At 58.0% G+C, this 17,950-nt stretch overlaps 1 protein-coding gene across 1 annotated transcript in view; it reads left to right on the top strand.

Moving 5' to 3' along the window:
* TSPEAR (thrombospondin type laminin G domain and EAR repeats) overlaps positions 1 to 14,518 on the top strand; it is a 163,182-nt gene extending 148,664 nt beyond the window's left edge. Inside the window, exons 8-12 of the mRNA XM_074264553.1 lie at positions 1,201 to 1,390; positions 2,285 to 2,514; positions 9,547 to 9,734; positions 10,434 to 10,535; positions 11,988 to 14,518. Of these exons, the coding sequence (XP_074120654.1) occupies positions 1,201 to 1,390; positions 2,285 to 2,514; positions 9,547 to 9,734; positions 10,434 to 10,535; positions 11,988 to 12,141 (864 nt within the window). The 3' untranslated portion in view covers positions 12,142 to 14,518. The remainder of the gene's footprint in view (positions 1 to 1,200; positions 1,391 to 2,284; positions 2,515 to 9,546; positions 9,735 to 10,433; positions 10,536 to 11,987) is intronic.
* The last annotated feature ends 3,432 nt before the right edge of the window (positions 14,519 to 17,950 follow it).

Raw genomic sequence — 17,950 nt, forward strand, 5'->3', positions numbered from 1 at the left:
AGGTGGGAAGAAGGTCCTTGGGGACCAGACCCATGTTCTCGCTGGCTTGGGGGGGGGGGCAGTCCCCAAGCCACAGCTGTGCTGGCTCTGCGGTCCAGCCTCTCTGCCGCCGCTCGGGCTGGGCTCTGAGGCCGGGTTCTCTGACCCTTTGGCCGGCGTCTGGGGCCGAGCCCCGGCTGGGGCTCTCAGTCTGCGGCTTGGTCCCTGGCGTCTCAGATGAGAGCAGGGGGCAGGAGAAAGCAAGAAAGCTCCGGCTGAGAAGGGGGTGTGCCGCAGGCCGGGGAGGCCGTTGCTGCCCTCTGTCTGGGGCCACCAGGGAGGAGGCAGAGAGACTGAAGGCGACCGACTCAAGCTTGCCCACGAGGCAGAGGGGTGGGCAGCGGGGCCGGGCAGGCCAGGATGGGCACAGGAGAACCTCCGCCTGCCTCGAGACCAGCCGCAGCCGGAAGCAGGTCGGAGATGCTGTCGGCCCCGGCAGAACTGTCTGGTTCAGACTCTCAGGCTCGGAAGGGACCCAGTGGCCGTCGGGTGGGCTCAGGGCTGGCCCAGAACCCCCTCCGATTCCCCCGGGCCCGTCTCTCAGCCCCAGCTTGAAGCCTGCCCTCCCTGTCCCCAGCGGCCCACTCCCCTCCGAGAGGGGACAGGTGAGGCACCTCGGGCCTCCAGACGTGTGCAGCCCGGCCAGGCCGGGAAGCCCAGCTGTGTGTGCGTAAGCAGGTGGGGGAGGGCCACGGGGAGACAGATTCCCCAGCGCAGGCCCCGGCTCGCTCTGCCCCAGGGCTCCCGCGGCCTCTCCTTCTTTGGGAGGCAGGCATGTTGGCGTTCCCCAGTCAGGCCCACAAGTTGGCTGCAGCGTGCCCCGTGCATCAGGGTGTGCCCTGCGCCTGGGGCTCGGCGGAGCGCTGCCCCCCCCAGGCCTGCACCCCACCCCAGACAGCCCTCAGTCTTGCTCTGCCTTTGGGGTTAACGGAGCTTGTGCGTGTGTGTGACCCTGAAGAAAGGGGTCCTTGCCCACAGGCGACAGGTGGCAGGATGTCCCGGGCAGAGGTCATTGCGTGGGGGCAGGAGGAGGTGCCCGGGGCCTGCTGCCTGGACGCAGGTCTCCACGGTCAGCCGGAGTCGGTCTCCCTCCGTTTCAGAAGTGGGGGGGGCGGACGGGGGAAGGGGGCTCAGGACCCATCCTTGTCTGTTCCCTCTCAGATCTTCCTGGTGGTGGCGAACTTTGAGCCCAAAGAGAAGGGTCGGCAGGAGCTCTCGGTCATCTACAAGTGGAGCCCCAGGAAGCTCAAGTTCGTCGCCTACCAGCGGATCGTGACTCACAGTGCCCGGGACTGGGAGGCCTTTGAGATCGCAGGGGAGTCCTTCTTGGCCGTGGCCAACCACCGGGAAGGTAGGAAGCTCCAGGGCAGCCAGAGCAGCCCCGCGGCAGCCTCTGAGAGCATGAAAATAAACAACGCTCACTCCTAAAGCACCCACTACGTGCCCGTAGCATGCCCGGCTCTGGGAGGGCCATCCGTGTTGCCCTCATCGCAGGGATGAGGTCATGTGACTTGGCCAGGGTTCTTTGGCAAGGACGGGATGGAGGCTGGAGCCCACGGCAGCTGTTCCTGGCTCCAGGCCGCGCCACCTCGCTGGCTCTTTGTGTAAATGAGGAAGTGAAGGCCCAGGGATGGCAAAGTGAGCCTGGAGGCCGGAAGGCTTGGGGGCTGGGCCGGGGAGGTGCCCTTTCCAGCCCTCACTGCCCCAAGGCGGGAGGAAGGGAGCCCCCTGTGCTGAGGGGGGAGGAAGCAAGCTCCCTGTGACTGTGGCAACTTGCTCACCACCTGTGTCACATTGTCAAAAGTGCAGTCTCACAACACCTGAGGGGCCAGCGGAGCCGCTTTTGGCTGGGGGGGGGGCATGTATGAGCTGATTTCCAGTTAAGGAAACTGAGGCACTCATTTCCACTCCGTCAGGAGCACTGCGGCCCTTCGGGGGCTTCCCTCCTTGACAGGGAGGGACCCACATGGTAATAACACGATGAAAGTTGAGGAAGGGTAGGACTCTACCAGGATGGGAGGGATAAACAGGGAGAACTTCCTGGAGGAGGCAGTTTTTGAAAGAGGAAGGTCTGGAGAGGAGGAAAGGAGAGGGTTGGGGGGCATGAGATGGAAGGAGGGGCTCAGCTCCATGGGGGTCCACATGAACCCTCCTGATGAAAACCCCCTGTTTGCCCCCATGTGCTACTCCCTGCGAGCCTCCAGGGACACCCGCCTCCTACCGCCTTTCCCTCCTCCTCCCCCAGGGGACAATCACAACATCGACAGCGTCATCTACAAGTGGAACCCGAGGTCGGGGCTGTTCGAAACCAACCAGACCGTGGCCACCTCGGGCGCGTATGACTGGGAGTTCTTCACCGTGGGGCCCTACTCCTTCCTGGTGGTGGCCAACACCTTCAACGGCACGTCCACCAAGGTGCTTTCCCACACCTACGTCTGGCTCCTCGGCTCTTTCCGGCTCTTCCAGTCTTTCCCGGTAAGAGACAAAGACCTGGTCCCCTCCCCATCCCCGGCGCTCCCCGGATGGCGGCCTCCCCGACCAGGCTTGTTACTTATCATTATTGATCATTTTATTGAGCAGAGAGCACCCAGGCTCTCGGCTGGGAGCTAAGTCCACGGGTGGAGTCCCCTCTGTGTGTTTTCTGATGTTTCCTTGATGGTCTTTTCCCCATCTCTTCATGGTCACAGATTCTGTCTCTTTTCTTCTGAGTGCAGGGGCCATGGCTCAGCTGAATGAATGAATGAATGAATGAATGGAAAAGCCTTTAATAAGCCCCTATTTGTGTGCTCAGGGCTGTGCCTCGAAGTACTTACATCTTTTTTTTTTTGTCAGTTTTTTTTTTTATTATAGCTTTTTATTGACAAAACATAGACATGGGTAATTTTTCAACACTGACTCTTGCAAAAACTTCTGTTCCAACTTTTCCCCTCCCTCCCTCCACCCCCTCCCCTAGATGGCGGGCATTCCCATACATGTTAAATGTGTTATAGTATATCCTAGGTACAATATAGATGTACAGAACCAAATTTTGTTGTTGTTGTTGCAAAGAAAGAATTGTACTCGGAAGGTAAAAATAACCTGGGAAGAAAAACAAACAAAACAATGCTCACAGTTTACACTCATTTCCCAGTGCTCCTTCTCTGGGTGTAGCTGATTCTGTCCATCATTGATCAACTGGAATTGGATTAGCTCTTCTCTATGTGGAAGATTTCCACTTCCATCAGAATACATCTCGTACAGTATCATTGTTGAAGTGTATAATGATCTTCTGGTTCTGTTCATTTCACTCAGCATCAGTTGATGTAAGTCTCTCCAGGCCTCTCTGTATTCCTCCTGCTGGTCATTTCTTACAGAGCAATAATATTCCATAACCTTCATATACCACAATTTACCCAACCATTCTCCAACTGATGGACATCCATTCATCTTCCAGTTTCTAGCTATAACAAATAGAGCTGCCACAAACATTCTGGCACATACAGGTCCCTTTCCCTTCTTTAATATTTCTTTGGGATATAAGCCCAGTAGTAGCGCTGCTGGGTCAAAGGGTATGCACAGTTTGATAACTTTTTGGGCATAGTTCCAGATTGCTCTCCAGAATGGCTGGATTCCTTCACAACTCCACCAACAATGCATCAGTGTCCCAGTTTTCCCACAGCCCCTCCAACATTCATCATTATTTGTTCCTGTCATCTTAGCCAATCTGACAGGGGTGTAGTGGTATCTCAGAGGTGTCTTAATTTGCATTTCTCTGATCAGTAGTGATTTGGAACACTCTTTCATATGAGTGGATATAATTTCAATTTCATTATCTGAGAACTGTCCGTTCATATCCTTTGACCATTTATCAATTGGAGAATGGCTTGATTTCTTATAAATTAGAGTCAATTCTCTGTATATTTTGGAGATGAGGCCTTTGTCAGAACCTTTAACTGTAAAGATGCTGTCCCAGTTTACTGAAGCACTTACATCTTAATGGGAAGCTGGCCAAGCAGGGAAGCTGCCCCCCTCGTCCCAATGGCAGGGTGGCAAGCCGCCTGGAGAGGGTGGGGTGCACTCCGGGGTCAGATTTCCCAGCTAGGCTCCCTCTTTGGGCCCCACAGATCCCCTCCCCAGTGGATGGCTCCATCCACTGCCTGGGGCAGAAGGAGATGGAATAGGATCCCCGGCTATTCCCCCGGGCTGCTTCTTCCCGACACAATAGCATTTTCACAGCCCTCCGGAGGAAGGTGCTGTAATGAGTCCCACTTTACATATGAGGAAACTGAGGCAAATGGATGTGAAGTGACTTGCCCAGGCTCACATGACTAGTAAGTGTCTGAAGCTGGATTTGAACTCATTCAGACAGTGTAGCCCTCCAGCAACATAGGAATGGGATATCCACCTAAAATGAGGGAGAGCCACCAAGGCCTAGAGGCTGCATCCTCTCTTCCCTAATCAGCTCCGTCACAAGGATGGGGGTCCTGCTTGTGGGTCTTGAGGGGACAGGCCCCCCTTAGCCAGTGCTTCCAGGGTCTCCGGGACTCCCTCGCCACCCCTATCAACTACCACTTCTCTAACACTTGCAAGCCCCCACCTGAGAGGGGCTGTGGTCCCAGAGTTTGATGACCCTCCCAAGAAAGCTGCCCCTTGGATAAGTGCCCTGCAGGCAGTGCCCCTGAGAATGTCCTCCATGGGCAGCATGGGGATGGGGCTCTGGAGGGGAAAGGTCAGGCCCAGGGGGTCTGGAGTTTGAAGGGAATAAAGATGGGAGGTGGGGGAGAGGGCGTACTGCCTCAGGGGCCTGGTGCTGGCCACCTAAGGGGCAGCTGCCCCTCTCTGAGTGTGGCCACGTCAAGGGGAGTGTTTGGCTGCTTCAAGGAGAGGAAACCTGGGCGCCCCTGGGAGCGGGGAAATGGCCACCCTCTAAAGAGTCCAGTCATAGTAAAGAGCCAGCCCATTGTGGGGAGCATGAGAGAAGGCGCTCTGGGGCTTTGGAGTTAGCAGGGGAGGCCCCCCTGAAGGTGAGAAGAGATAAAGGGGGCCCTGACAGCTTGCAGGGAAAGGATGGGGACCCCCGTGACAGGAAGGCTGGCCCGGTGTGGGATATCCTGTTCTGGTCCTGAGCCCATGAGGATTGCTGCCTGAGCAAAGACGGAACCAGGCGAGGAGATGGGGCAGCCAGTCTTCCCCAGCCACCTCCCCAGGCCACCTTCTGAAAACCAGCTCTTTCCACTCAGTGAGTGCCTGCTGTATACCCAGATGGGCCGGCCTGACCCACGGGAGGCAGCGGGACGCCCCCGGGGTCCAAGACCTGTAAGGGAGCGCAGGAGGACAGATCTTCCTTCACGCCTCATCCATGGAGCTTCAAAATGGAACAATTGAGCGACTTTTGTTCTTCCCAAGTGGCCCAGGGAGGGGGAAGGTGTGGGGGTGCCTTGGCAAGGAGCAGACCTGTCTCGGACTCTGGGTTTCTTTAGAAAATTCAATGGGGGAGGGACCCGTCAGACTCTCCAGTTCCTACCCCATAATAAAAACCTCTCGAGAAAGCTGAACGATGGATGGCGGGCGATGAGAGGGACACGGCTGCTCATCTGGGACAGCCCGGCGCTCCGGCCGTGGCCGGCGCTCCGGAGCGGCCTGCCATCACACACGGATACACGCACACACAGGCAGACGGGCCCAAAGCTCCCGGAGCCCAAGGGGCTCGGCTGGGACATCCCAGGGAGTCGAAGACCAGAGACTGAGAGTGGAGTCATCCCGGCCCCCCCGCTTTCTCGAGGGGGAAAATGAAATCTGGACCTACCCGGCTCCTACGGACAGAGCGGAGGGGAGTGAAGCCGGACCTCCCCCCCAGGCAGCTGCCCCGGGTCTCTCTGTGGCCCACAGTAGCTAGGGCCGTGCAGACCCGGTCCACAGATGGCTGGACGGGCCGGAGCCCTCTGCTTCACTGGTGAGCCCAAAGGCCAGCAGGGCAGGGGGAGGGAGGGCCCAGGCACAGGGGGACAGGGTGCCAGTTACAGCAGCCACCGCTCGGTCTGGGGCTGGGCTGGTGCCAGGGGTACCGGAGGAGTGGCACAGCGGGCAAAGGAGCTTCAGAAGCAACAGGATTTCCCTGCCAGCCAAGGATTTGGGGAAGCCGGATCCAGAGCCAGCTGGAAAGCCTTTGAATTCAGCCAGAAACGGATGGGCACGCTCTTGTCCTGGTTCGTGGGCATCCTGCCCAGTCCCCAGGCTAGAGGAGGGGCGGCAAGTTAACCCTGCTGGGCTCAGACTACCCAATGCGGTCGGCTGTCTGGCTCCTCGTGGACCTGCCAACGGGCCCAGCTTGTCCCAGCCGCTGTGGGGCATTTGGGGGGCACTGGCTTTTAGCCCTCCTTCTGCCTTCTTTACTTCTAGCCCCCTCAGGAGAGCCGGCAGGGCCGCGGCGAGGGCTGCGCAGTGGTCCTCCACCACTACTAGCCTTCTATTGGCCTAACCGCTGGCCAGTCTGCAGCTCTGCCATCAGCAAGGGCTGCCAGCTGCTGCCCAGCCCCCACATACGCTCATTTCTGGAGACCTCCTCAATCCATCCCGCTTTCCTTGGAGCCTTGGGAAGGCAGACTTCCTCCCTGGGAAATTCCAGGCTCCCAGAAGAGGGTTCTTCCTTGGCCTGGGGACCCGGGAGCTTCCATCCCACCCTGCTTCCTGCCGCCAAGCTCAGGAGTGGCAGCTTTAGGGCTTGGCTAGAACTTCGATGTTTGAAACTGGTCTGGGCGGGGGTTCCTTGGCAGGCTGGGCTTGGTCCTGTCTCTCCCTGATCTGATGAGCAACTAACAGGCTTGGGATCGTCCAGAGGGACCGTGGTGGGCCGGGCGCGGGACCGGGATCCTCTGCTGGGCCGCAGAGACGCTTCTGCACTGGCCGGAGCTCTGGCTTTCATTAGGGAAAAGTCTCTGCCTGTGGAGGGGAAGGAGGGCCTGCCAGAAGCCATGCTGGGGGGTGGGGGTGGGGGATCAGAGCCAGGAGGGGCGGCTCCCCTTGACATGCTGAGCTATCAGGTGGGAAAAACTCATGTTCTCAGATAGTCTGCTGTCGCCGCTTCTGGGAGAAAGGCTTCCCGGAGGCGGCACGCGTGGGACCGGGCAAGGGTCTCTGATCGGTGGCAGGATGGGCCCGGGGCGGCCAAAGGCTGAGGGAGAGCTCTGGCTGCAGCCTGGTGCCGGGAAGGGATGCCCGTGCCCTCCCCAGGCAACCACAGACTCCCATTTTTCCTTCGCCTGGAGCCTTTGGGGATGGCCGCTGGGCCCACCCCGTGTCAGCTGCAGTGCCCCCTGGGCAGCCCCTCCTGGGCCCTCTCTCCCCAGAGCGCCGGTCCCTGATTGGAGGTCCGAGCTCTTTCTAAGTCTTTTTTCTCAAATTTCCCCAGGCCTGACCCTAAAAATACACACATGGGGGCCCCAAAGTCTCAGTGGGCATCAAGCCATTAACACTTTAGGTCATGTTGTAAGTTTAATACTGGAAAGCTCTAAAAGAGACACTGCAGTGAGCTGGGGGGATTCCCCACATGTACACATCGCCAGGGGATGAAGGTGGGCATCCTCCCCAGGCAGCAGCCTCTGAGGAAACCCCCCAGTAAGCCTGGTTCTGGGGTCTCTTTGGGGCCACAGCCTCGCTGGAGCCAGACATGCTTCCTTAGGGCTCCTGCCTTCTGTGGCCCCTCTGCCCCCCATGTGGGAGGGGTTCAGCCCCAGAGGTGGGCAAAGGTGCCCTTGTTTGGTGGGAAGCTTCCCTAAAGACTCATCCTTGGGGATACTCCCAGTCACTGGTGGTTTTGTTCCAAGCCATGAATAACAACTGGTAGTGTAGACATAGCTGCTGGTCTCTCCCCAAAGCATAAAGAGCATCTGGTGGTATAGACATAGCTGGTGGTTTTTCTGTAAGACATCAAGAGCAGCTAGCAGTGTAGACATAGCTGCTGGTCTCTCCCCAAAGCATAAAGAGCATCTGGTGGTATAGACATAGCTGGTGGTTTTCCTGTAAGACATGAAGAGCAGCTGGCGGTGTAGACATAGCTGGTGGTTTTCCTCCAAACGTGGCAGCAAAGGCGGAGGCTCGGGAGGGAGGGAAGGCGAGGGGGGCGAGCAGCCTCGGGCTTCTGCCTGAATCCCCCCTCTTAGTCACTCTGCCCTTTAGAAAAGCCGTTTCTCCAAAGGATCCTTTCCCCCTTTCCTCTGGGCCCCGCGGGTTTCCAGGCGCGCGGGCAGCGCCGATTTTTGCTCAGCTCGGGCTCCCTCGCCAGCACCAGGTGAAACGCGCTCCTCCCGGGCGTGGGCGCCTGGCTTTCTGCGGCCGCTACGGGCCTGATGCCCCAAGGGGGACTGGGAAGAACTGGGCCGCTCCCGGAGCAAGCCCAAGGGCCAACAGAGGCTCCGGCCGGGCCCGTCCCAGGAGGGCGTGGCGGGCCGCCGCAGAGGGGAACGGCAGCCCGGAGGAGGACCGGCCCCAGCCTTCCTTAGCGCCCAGCCGGGCCTCTGTCAGAGGCGCCGCCCCGGGCCGAGCTTCCGGACTGGCCGCCGCCGCGGCCTCGGGGCTCGGATTACCCGGCGGTCCGCGCCGCTCTCAGGGCCGCGCACACGGGATTCCCCGGAGATAAAGGGGCTTGGGGGAATTCCCAGGCGGGGGCGGGGGGGGGGGGACGAGGCTCGGATCCCTATGTACAGGGAAATAACGGCCGGGGCCAGAGGGCTCCTGCAGGAGGAGGCTGGAGGCCGCTCCCCGGACCCCCCAGCACCGCCACGGCCCCGGAGCACTCAGGGCCCCCCGGTCCTCAGAAGCCCCGTCTGTGCGCCGCCCGCGAGGCCCCGCGCGGGTCTCTGGTCGAGGCTCTCCCCTCACTTTGGCCGGCTCTGATGTCCCAGAGCACATCTCCCGTTGGTTGCTGGGAGGCTCTTCCCAGGTCATGTCCGAGTTGTTGGAAGCCCCGTCCTCCGTGAGCGAACGAGCCGGGGGTCCCGGCCCTCGGGGGTCCCGGCCCTCGGGAGCGGAGGTGTGGCCCGTTTGGGGTGAGCGGGACCGCTGCCAGGCTCCCACCAGTGGGCATAGTGGAGGAAAGCAGCGCCCTCTTGTGGACGCCAGGCTGGCCTCTTGTGGGGGAAGAAAGTGGCATTTTTCCTAAGGGAAGTTTTTTTTTCCAGAATAGGATTTGGGGCGGGGGGACCCCATAACCTGTCTGCTCCGGGCTCCCCCTTACAGAGGAGGAGGCAGAGGCCCAGAGGGAGCGAGGGTGAGCACGGAGGGGCGCCCGGCTCGTTTCCGGGGTCCCGATGCCCCTCCCCCGGGCCGCTGCTCCGCCCCTCCTGGTTCAGGATGTTGGGGGCTGCTCGTTTGGCCGAGGGGTGAAACAGGGAGCCCCCGCAGCCGCCGGGTGAAAGTGGGGTCGGGAGGGGCGCCCCAATAACGGGCTCTGGAGGCTGCAGCCCCTTCCGGTCACCTGGGGGCTCCCGCGAGCCTCCCTCCGCCCCCCGGGCGCTTCTGCTTTGACCCTAGACCCTCGGGGCTGCAGACTGGGAAGTCTTTCACATCGGGGAGCGGCTGTTCCTGGCCGTGGCCAACAGTCACAGCTACGACCGCGACGCGGGGGCGCAGACCAACGCCTACGCCGTCAACTCCGTCATCTACGAGCTGAACGTCACCGCCCAGATGTTCGTCAAGTTCCAAGACATTCCCACCTACAGGCAGGTCCCTGGGCCGTGCCGGGCCGCAGGCTGGGGGCGGGGGGGCAGGTCTGGGGGCAGCCCCGAGGCGGGGGGCGCTGTGGGAGAGGCCCCGTCTGTGTGACCCGGGGGTTCCCACACCAGCCCCGCTCAGGAGAGCGCTCCCTGTGCACCTCCCGGGCTGTCCCGGAGGATGACGTCCCCTGGAGGAGAGAGCCTCCCGGGGCCAAGCCAGGGCTTTCACCCGCTCAGTCACGGTCCGCCCGGCTCCGCTGTTCCACGCGGCCTCCCGTGCAGGAGCCCCCGAACCCCCGTCTGCCCGTGGCCTGGTTCTGGGAGCTGTCCGGCTCTGGACTTGAGGAGTGGGCGGCCAAAGCCCGGCCAGGGCCAAAGTCAGGACCAGCCCCCAGAAGCTGCGCTCCCGCCCCCCGCAGTTTGCGGGATTCTGAGGGCGAACGTGGATGGAGATGGAGGGGCTCATTTGTCCCTTGGTGGAAGCCATGGATCCATGGCCCGGGCACTTGCGGGTGGGTACCCAAGGCGACTCGGCCGGCCCTGGGGCTTAACCGAAACGGCTCGTCCTTTGCGGGGACCCAGACCCGCCTCCTCTTTCCAAAGATGGCGCCACCCTCCTCCCACATTGCTCACAATAAGGCCCCTGGGGGAGGGGCTGCCGCTGCCCCCCCCCCCCCCCCTGACTGCCCTGTGCTCTCTCTGCAGTGCTCTGGACTGGGAGTTTTTCTCTGTGGGAGAAGATTACTTCCTGGTCGTCGCAAACTCCTTTGATGGAGAGTCCTTCTCCGTGAACAGTATTATATACAGGTACCCCCTACCACCCCCCTCTCCCCACACCGCGACCCCCGCTCTCCCCACACCGCGACCCCCGCCCTGCAGAGCCCATCTCCTGACCTCATTCACCAGCCTCTCCCTGACAGTTCAGAGCAAGTGGAAGCAAGAGAGGTGGAGGTCCCTGCCCGGGCTCCTTCCTCCCAGCTCCCAGCGGGGTCTTGGATCTGGGTCCCGCCTTGGACACAACTGACCCAAGGACCAAAGACAGTCCCATGGTTATTGCCCGGAAAGGATGGCAGGAGGGTGACCGGCTCTCCAGGGCCGCCTCCTCCCTCTGCAGTTGGGATGGGGAAAGAGCATCCCCGGCCAGGAGTCAGACTCCACAGGGGAGGCCGGCTTCTCAGGGCTGACTTCTGCGGCCGCAGGGGACAGGGGGGCGCCCCGCACACCCCTACGCCCCCTCCCGCTACAGAGGCTCCTTAGAGCAAGAATGGGGCTTTCCTCTCGGCTGATGAGGCGGGGAACGCAGGCAGGGGCGGAAGCTGGGCCCGGACTCAGAGCCCTCTCGTACCAGCCGGGGCTAAGCTCTGGGGGAGGAGGTGTTGTCTAAGCTGAGCTCCCTGGTCGCCAGGGGCCCAAAAGGCCCAGAGGAGGCTGGGAGAGCATTTGGGCAGACAGCTCCCAGTCCAGCAGCCTTTAAAGTCACATCGGAGGGAGGGCTGCTGGAGGGACCTCCCTCCCCATTCTTCCTTCTCTCACTGTGTGTCTCCCAATACCATCAGGCCTTTGTTTCTTTCTGTCTCTCTTTCTCTGTCTCTCTCTGTGTCTCTCTCTGCCTGTCTCTGTCTCTCTCTCTCTCTGTGTCTGTCTCTCTGTCTGTCTCTCTGTCTCTCTCTGTGTCTTTCTCTGCCTCTGTCTCTGTCTCTCTCTGTCTCTGTCTCTCTCTGTCTGTCTCTCTGTCTCTCTCTCTGTGTCTGTCTCTCTGTGTCTGTCTGTCTGTCTGTCTGTCTGTCTGTCTGTCTGTCTCTCTCTCTCTCTCTCTCTCTCTCTCTCTCTCTCTCTCTCTCTCTCTCTCTTTCTCTCTCTCTCCCTTCCTCCCTCCCTCCCTCTCTCCACTTCTGTCCTTGAACCTTCAGCAGGGCCCCTGTGCAGCCCAAGAAGCAGGAAGGCCAGAGTTCATGCCCATCTGGGTGATACCCTAGCAGAGTGACCATGGACAAGTCCCTGGGATGTCAATATGGCGGCCCCTGGGCCTGATCCAATCGCAGAAGAATGAGGAGTGGAGACTAAAAAAGGGAAGGCTCTTTGGAGGCTGCCCAGCCCAATCCCCTTCTTTTCCAGAGGAAGGGGCTGAGACCTGGGAGGGGGAGGTGACACAGGGAGGAAGGGGCTGAGCCTGAGCTTGAGCCTAGCTCCTCCTAGTAACTCTGGGTCAGTGGCGAGCGCCCCCATGGCGGGGCCTGATTCCCCCCTCTCCTCTTGTAGGTGGCAAGGCTACGAAGGCTTCGTGGCCGTTCACCACCTCCCAACCTTCGGCTGCAGGGACTGGGAAGCCTTCAACACAACCACAGGCTCCTACCTCATGTATTCCAGTGCCAAAGAGCCGCTCTCCAGGGTGCTGAGGCTGAAAATAAGCTGAGTCCGGGCAGCCACAACCCACCTTGCCTGGGCCTGGGCCGCCTTGCCAGGAGCCCTGGGAATAGCTGCACTTGAGGACAGCCCCCTGGGTTTGATGACTCTGGATGGCTACAAAGGGGAAGGGGCACCTGGGCACCATGTAGCACCTTAAAGACCTCTTACTGACTCCTCCAGCTGGGAGGAGAGCACACCCTGCCTGCGTGGGCAGGAGCCCCCTACTCCCCAATCCCCCCCCACAAAGAAGATGGCAGATTCCTTCCTGAGTCTTTCCTGGTACGTGGCAGAAGGAAGTGGAGCTGGGCGCCTTCTGGCTTGGTTTGTGCTGTTCCCCGGTCACGGTTCCTCATTAAGAAAAGGGGCAGCAGCCCTCAGTGGGACTCGCTCTCAAAGGGCAGCCTCGCAGCTCAGCACACACACAGAGGAAGGCCTGCTCCACGCTGGAGTTCGTAGTCAAGCTTCTGGACACGGTCAGGTCTGAAGGGCCCACTGTGCCGGTGGGGAAGGAAGGCGCCCGTCTCACGGAGCTGGCCTTCTGAGCCCGTGTTCAGCAGGGCCTGGGTGCCTCATGGTGCTTTAGGAGAAGTGCCCTTCAGGTAGAAAGGTGTCTTGTTATTTTCCAAAAGTGAGACCACAAAATTGGTCACCCCCTAGAAAAACTGGGGATTCCCCCAGTGATCTGCAGCCTGCTTTCCAGCCTCCTCAGCCACTTGAGATAAGGACTCAGCAGGAAGAACTCACCATGGATAACATTAGGGGCCAGTAATATGTGGCTAAATCACATGTGGGCAGAGGAGGCGTCTGGAGAGAGGGGGGAACAGATGGCCTTCCATTTCTGACCCCCGGAAATTCGACCCATTGCCATTCTGCCCTGGTGAAGTACCTTCTCTACCAGACACAAGGGGAAAGCCACTGGAGAGAAGACTGCTGGGAGTCACAAGGCCTCTGACATAGTCTAAACATTATGTGGAACTGGCGATGTGGACTGAGACCCACGAAATTCTCCAGGCATGGCAGGTGCAATTTACTCCAGGGAGGCAGTTACTACAGGAGTTCCCTCTACTGATGAGAGCATCAGTCCAAAGGGACACAAAACCAAACCAGGTTCTGTCCTCGGGAAGAGTATGCTTTATGTGGGTGTGCTGTGGAATATTCCACAGACACAGACAATGAAATACTGATTCCGGGAAATCAGGGAGAGCTTTGCATGTACCTGTGCAGGATCTGCTGAGGATGCTAAGAAGCAGGGGTGAGGAGGGAGGGTGTCCAGGTACAGGGAACAAGCTGTTCAAAGGCTTAGACGGGGGCCATGGCGTCAAGGTCAGGAAATTGCTTGTAATCCAGTTTGGCTGGAAAGTAAGATCCCTGAGGAAGTCTGGGAGGGGTAGTGATGTGCAGAGCTGGCTGGTTTTATCCAGGATGCAGGAGGAGCAACGCGGCCAGGATGGTATCTTGGGAAGGTTCTCTGGGTGAGGAGAGGGAGGCAGAGCAAGCTGGCCATCATCTTTAGCCACAGACCAGAGACAGTGAAAGTGTGCTGCCCACAAGGGGAGGGGAGAGGAGAGGAGAGGAGCGCACATCTGGCCCTTGGTGAAAGGGCTGGGAGCCCTCCTGCTCTTTCCCCTCACAGAGAAGAAGGAAACATGGAGAGCACAGCCTCCATCTGCCTCTTCCCAGAAATCTGGGACACAGTGAGTGGAAGAGGCAGGAACACAAGAAGTTCTTCCCAGGGCAACTGGGGACAAGCACAAGGCAGTGCGGTGCGATGGAAAGTGCTGGATTGGGAGTTGAAGGTCCAAGGTTCAGACCCTGCCTCTGCTCCTTCCTGCCCCTGTGACTTGGAGGGAACACTCCATCTTTCTGGTTTGGGGTTTTCTCCTCTTTAAAGTGAGAGCAAGTGGCTTCAGGTGAACACCCTCTGACCCTCAACATCAGAGGCCACCCCATTTCCCAAGCATTTGTGACCCTCCTGCCCAGACACTCTTGTCCCTTCACATCTCCTGCCCAGGCTCACACCCGCAGTCTTCACCCCTGCCCTCTCTCCCTTTAGAGGTGCTTGCTGGAGGCCCCTCTGCTTCCCAAGCGCTTCTATCACCTTTCCTCGTACTCCCAGATATTTCTTCATGTTCTCCTCACTCCATTATTGAGCCCATCTGAGCCAGCCTGGTTGCAGTGATGCTGTCACAGGGAAGGGGAGCTCTGTCATGTCAGAGGAAAGATGTGGGGCTCTGGGGAGCTCTCTGCCCTTTTAGCGACCCCGCCCCATCCTCTGCTTTGTCTAAGGAATGTATTTATGTTGTATCATATGCTCCCTATGTAGAAGACCCTATTTATTTCATTGTTCTGTTCTTAAATATATTTATGATCTTTCCAACAGAAAAGCTGTGCTCCAAGTGTTTCTTATTGGGTAGAGCATTTCCTCTCCATGCACCCTGTAAAGTGGGCAGCCCAGTATGGCGTGTCCACACCAGGGCGGGCACTGTGCTCTAGGAGTAAAGCAGAACTGAAGTAGCTCCGAAGAAACGTGAGGTGCACAAATTTAGAGAATCCACCCAACTGCTCTCTTGGGTTCTTTGCGCCCGATCCCTGGCGGAGCCTTCTGGGCTCCTCTCGGTCTGATCAGCTGCATGTGGACACACTGGACCCTCGCCTAGGGATGCCATCCAGTAGATCACCAGTGAGCAAATATGTACAAACAACTTCTAGACAGGATAAATTGGAGATGATCAGCGAGGGAAAGCACCGGAGTGAAGCACTATGGGTTGGGAAGGGCGTCCAGTACAAGGTGGGATTTTCATTGGGACTTCAAAGAAACTGGGGGTGGAGATAAGGAGTAGAACATTCCGGCAGGGGAAATAGTCTTCCATCTACTGCTGCTGACCCTTGGTCTCTGTTATTCACTCTTCCCTGTTTCTCCAGAAGGGTTTTAAAAATGCTGCCCTCCAGGATCCACACTTCCCAAAGTGGGACTACTCCCACCACTGCCAGGGTCTTTAGCAATTTAGTGGCCCTCTCCAGCCTGCCAGCCCAAGCTCGGTTCAATTAGCAGGGCTTTAACTAATCAAAGAGCAGTCATTGTCTCCACCTGGGAGAGAGGAAGGAAGCCCTTTCTCCCTTCTTCCTTAATCCAAGCTCTCTGGATCTCAACTTTCTCATTTATATGATGAGGCCTTCAGAATAGATGGTCTTCAGGATCCTAAATCTTGCTATGATCATTCATTGCAAAGACCAGAGAGCTTAGCAACAAGCAAGTTCATCCTGTTGGGAGGGACGTTCAGGAAGGACAGAATGAGGGACAGCATGTCGTAGAGGAGAGGTCAAGCACCGAAGAATGGGGATCCAAGTATTGCAGCCGAAGTATGGGCCACCGAGACCAACCTGTGTGTCCCTTTCCCCAACATAACTGTCAGGATCTGTGCTAGAAAGGTAGGAAGTGTGGGGACTGGAGGGACCAGATGCCCCCCCAAACAGGTTGGAATAAGTACACTGCCTTTTAAGGGGTTAGGACGTCTCCCTATTACCTCTGTGCTCTCCACCACCAGCTTTGACCAAGTAGGAGCTCCACCATATTTTTGAAAGGGTTTTGTTGTTGTTGTTGTTGTTGTTTTTCCCCAAAGCTCATTCTGTTCAATTGACCTCAGATATTGAGCAAACCCCGCAGATGGAAGGCGAGATGAGCTGTCCCCAAAGCCCCCCCCCCAAATCCTGTCAAATTGCTTCAGTTGCTTTCATGGGACCAGGGTGTTCAGGAGAAAGTCTAAGAAGTCCTCAGATATGGCCTTTATGGCCTTGGTTGAACAGCTACAGCCAGAGAGTGATTGATGCTGGGAGTGTCTGGGACACCCTCCCGGATGGTCTTCAGCCCTGTCCTTTACATGTTTGTCACAGGCTGTAAGGCCCTGGGAAATCACCAGGTATTCCTGTACCTCAGTTTTCTTTTTCTGCAAAAAGGGTTTCTGGCAGCTGAGGTTGTGCCCTTAGGGTGCTGGTAGCCTCTGGCTCTGTGCTCTCCCACTACAGATGTTTGAAGAGCCAAATAGGAAAGAGAGATTATGTTCATTCCGTGCTGCTCCAAGAAGTCAAGCTGGGTGAAGTTCTGGGGAGAGAGATTCCCTGTGAGGTAGTGAGCTCCTGGTCACTGGAAGTACACAAAGGAAGATGGCCATCTCAGGGCCATGGAAGCAGCCTTGCTTGGGAGCTAGGTTGGGCTCCATGATTTCAGACGCCCCTTCCTGCTGGGAGGGACTGTGACCACAGGAAGGGTTGTGAGTGAATTGGTCCCTGAGTTGATATCCCTTTCCTTGTTCCCTTGAACAGGAGGTGGGGACACTCAGAAATTCTCTACCAGGTGTTGGAGTCCAGCCCCAGGGAATAGCAAGAGTGTGAATGAATATCCGGGCCAGGGGAAGACGTGCTTTGCAATCTCCATTTATTAATCTACTCTTTAACCTACTGTTACATTAACAACAATTTCCTCCAGGTGGCTGTAGTACCTTCCAGGGTAAATGCACAGATCATACTTTGACATTCCAATTCACCTTAACTGGCAATAACAAGATCTCGATCGTCACAGGGTCGTCGAGGACAGAAACCGTCAGTGGCAAAGGTACTTGTCACCCACGGCAGAGTTGTGAAGAACCTAGCTGTGGTGCCTTGTTCCTGTCACGTGCCCTCTCCATCAAGGTTTCTACGTTTATCCCCGCTGTGTCTCTCAAAGATTGTTAGGGAGACGGTGAGCCAGGGCCTCGAGTTGTTCAGAGAGAGCACCGGATTCTTCCTGTACAGGGCTTATCCAGTTCCGGCCTTCTACTGAGCCTGTGCTCGTGGGGGTCCCTGGCTAGCACGCAATGCCCAACCAGAGCAGGCTCCTCCACCATCAGCCCTGGACTCCCTTGATGTGGGGCCCTTTCTTCGAATCATGTTTTTAATAGGCCCCGAATTAAACACGCAGAATAACGGAGAAAGCCAAATGTGGGAGGCAGAGTTAGCCAGGTATTTTTAAAAGTGAAGTTCACAGGCCCTGCCTTGGGGGAGCCATGGGACCACAAAGGCAGGGGAACTTATCTACTCTGCCTCCACAGGACAGCCCCTTGCTCCGGAAACAGATCTTCTTGTGGCCTTCTCGGATGGCCAGCTCCACTGGACTGATGCGCCTTGGCAGGCGCCTGTTTCTCCCTGAAGCTCAGTTTCCCCCCTCAGTATAAAGGGGCCCCTGCTAGCCCTAATCCCCAAGCTCGTGGCAATCCCTGCTTTTGTCAGCAGGTGTCGCTGCAGAACCAAGTTTCTCTAGTTCCTCCTGAAGCACCTTGGGGAATGTGGGTGAGCTCCACTTTAAGCCGCTTTCAAGCTCGGAAGCCTGGGGGAGAGTGCGCTGCAACAATAACATCAGACTTTGTCCAAGGCCCAAAGCTCTCCGTTCCCTCTTCTTGGGCTGCCGCGCCAAAGAGTCTGTCCTCCCCTCATCTTGCCTTCCCACCAGCCCAGTCCTGGCAGCTCCACACCTTTCCTCCCCGGCCCCCGAGGCTGTATCCTTCCTCCCCAGTTTCCATGCTGGGATCCATTCCAAGGGCCTGCCCATCTCTACTGATCGGGTTTCTGGCTTGCTGATGCGGATCCCAAAGCCAGAGCGTTCTTAGGTTCTGAAAGGGAAACTCCGAGGGAAGGCCAGCTAACCACTTATTAAGTCCCTAAGTATGGCACACATTGGAATGGGAAAAAATGAAAGTGTCCCTGCCCTTTAGGAGCCTTCCTCCTATCAGGGGAGGCAGCAGGAACTTAGGTCAGTCCAGTAGATACAGAACAAACCCAAGGGG

This window comes from Sminthopsis crassicaudata, chromosome 4, assembly GCF_048593235.1.
Source record: "Sminthopsis crassicaudata isolate SCR6 chromosome 4, ASM4859323v1, whole genome shotgun sequence".
NCBI lineage: Eukaryota > Metazoa > Chordata > Mammalia > Dasyuromorphia > Dasyuridae > Sminthopsis > Sminthopsis crassicaudata.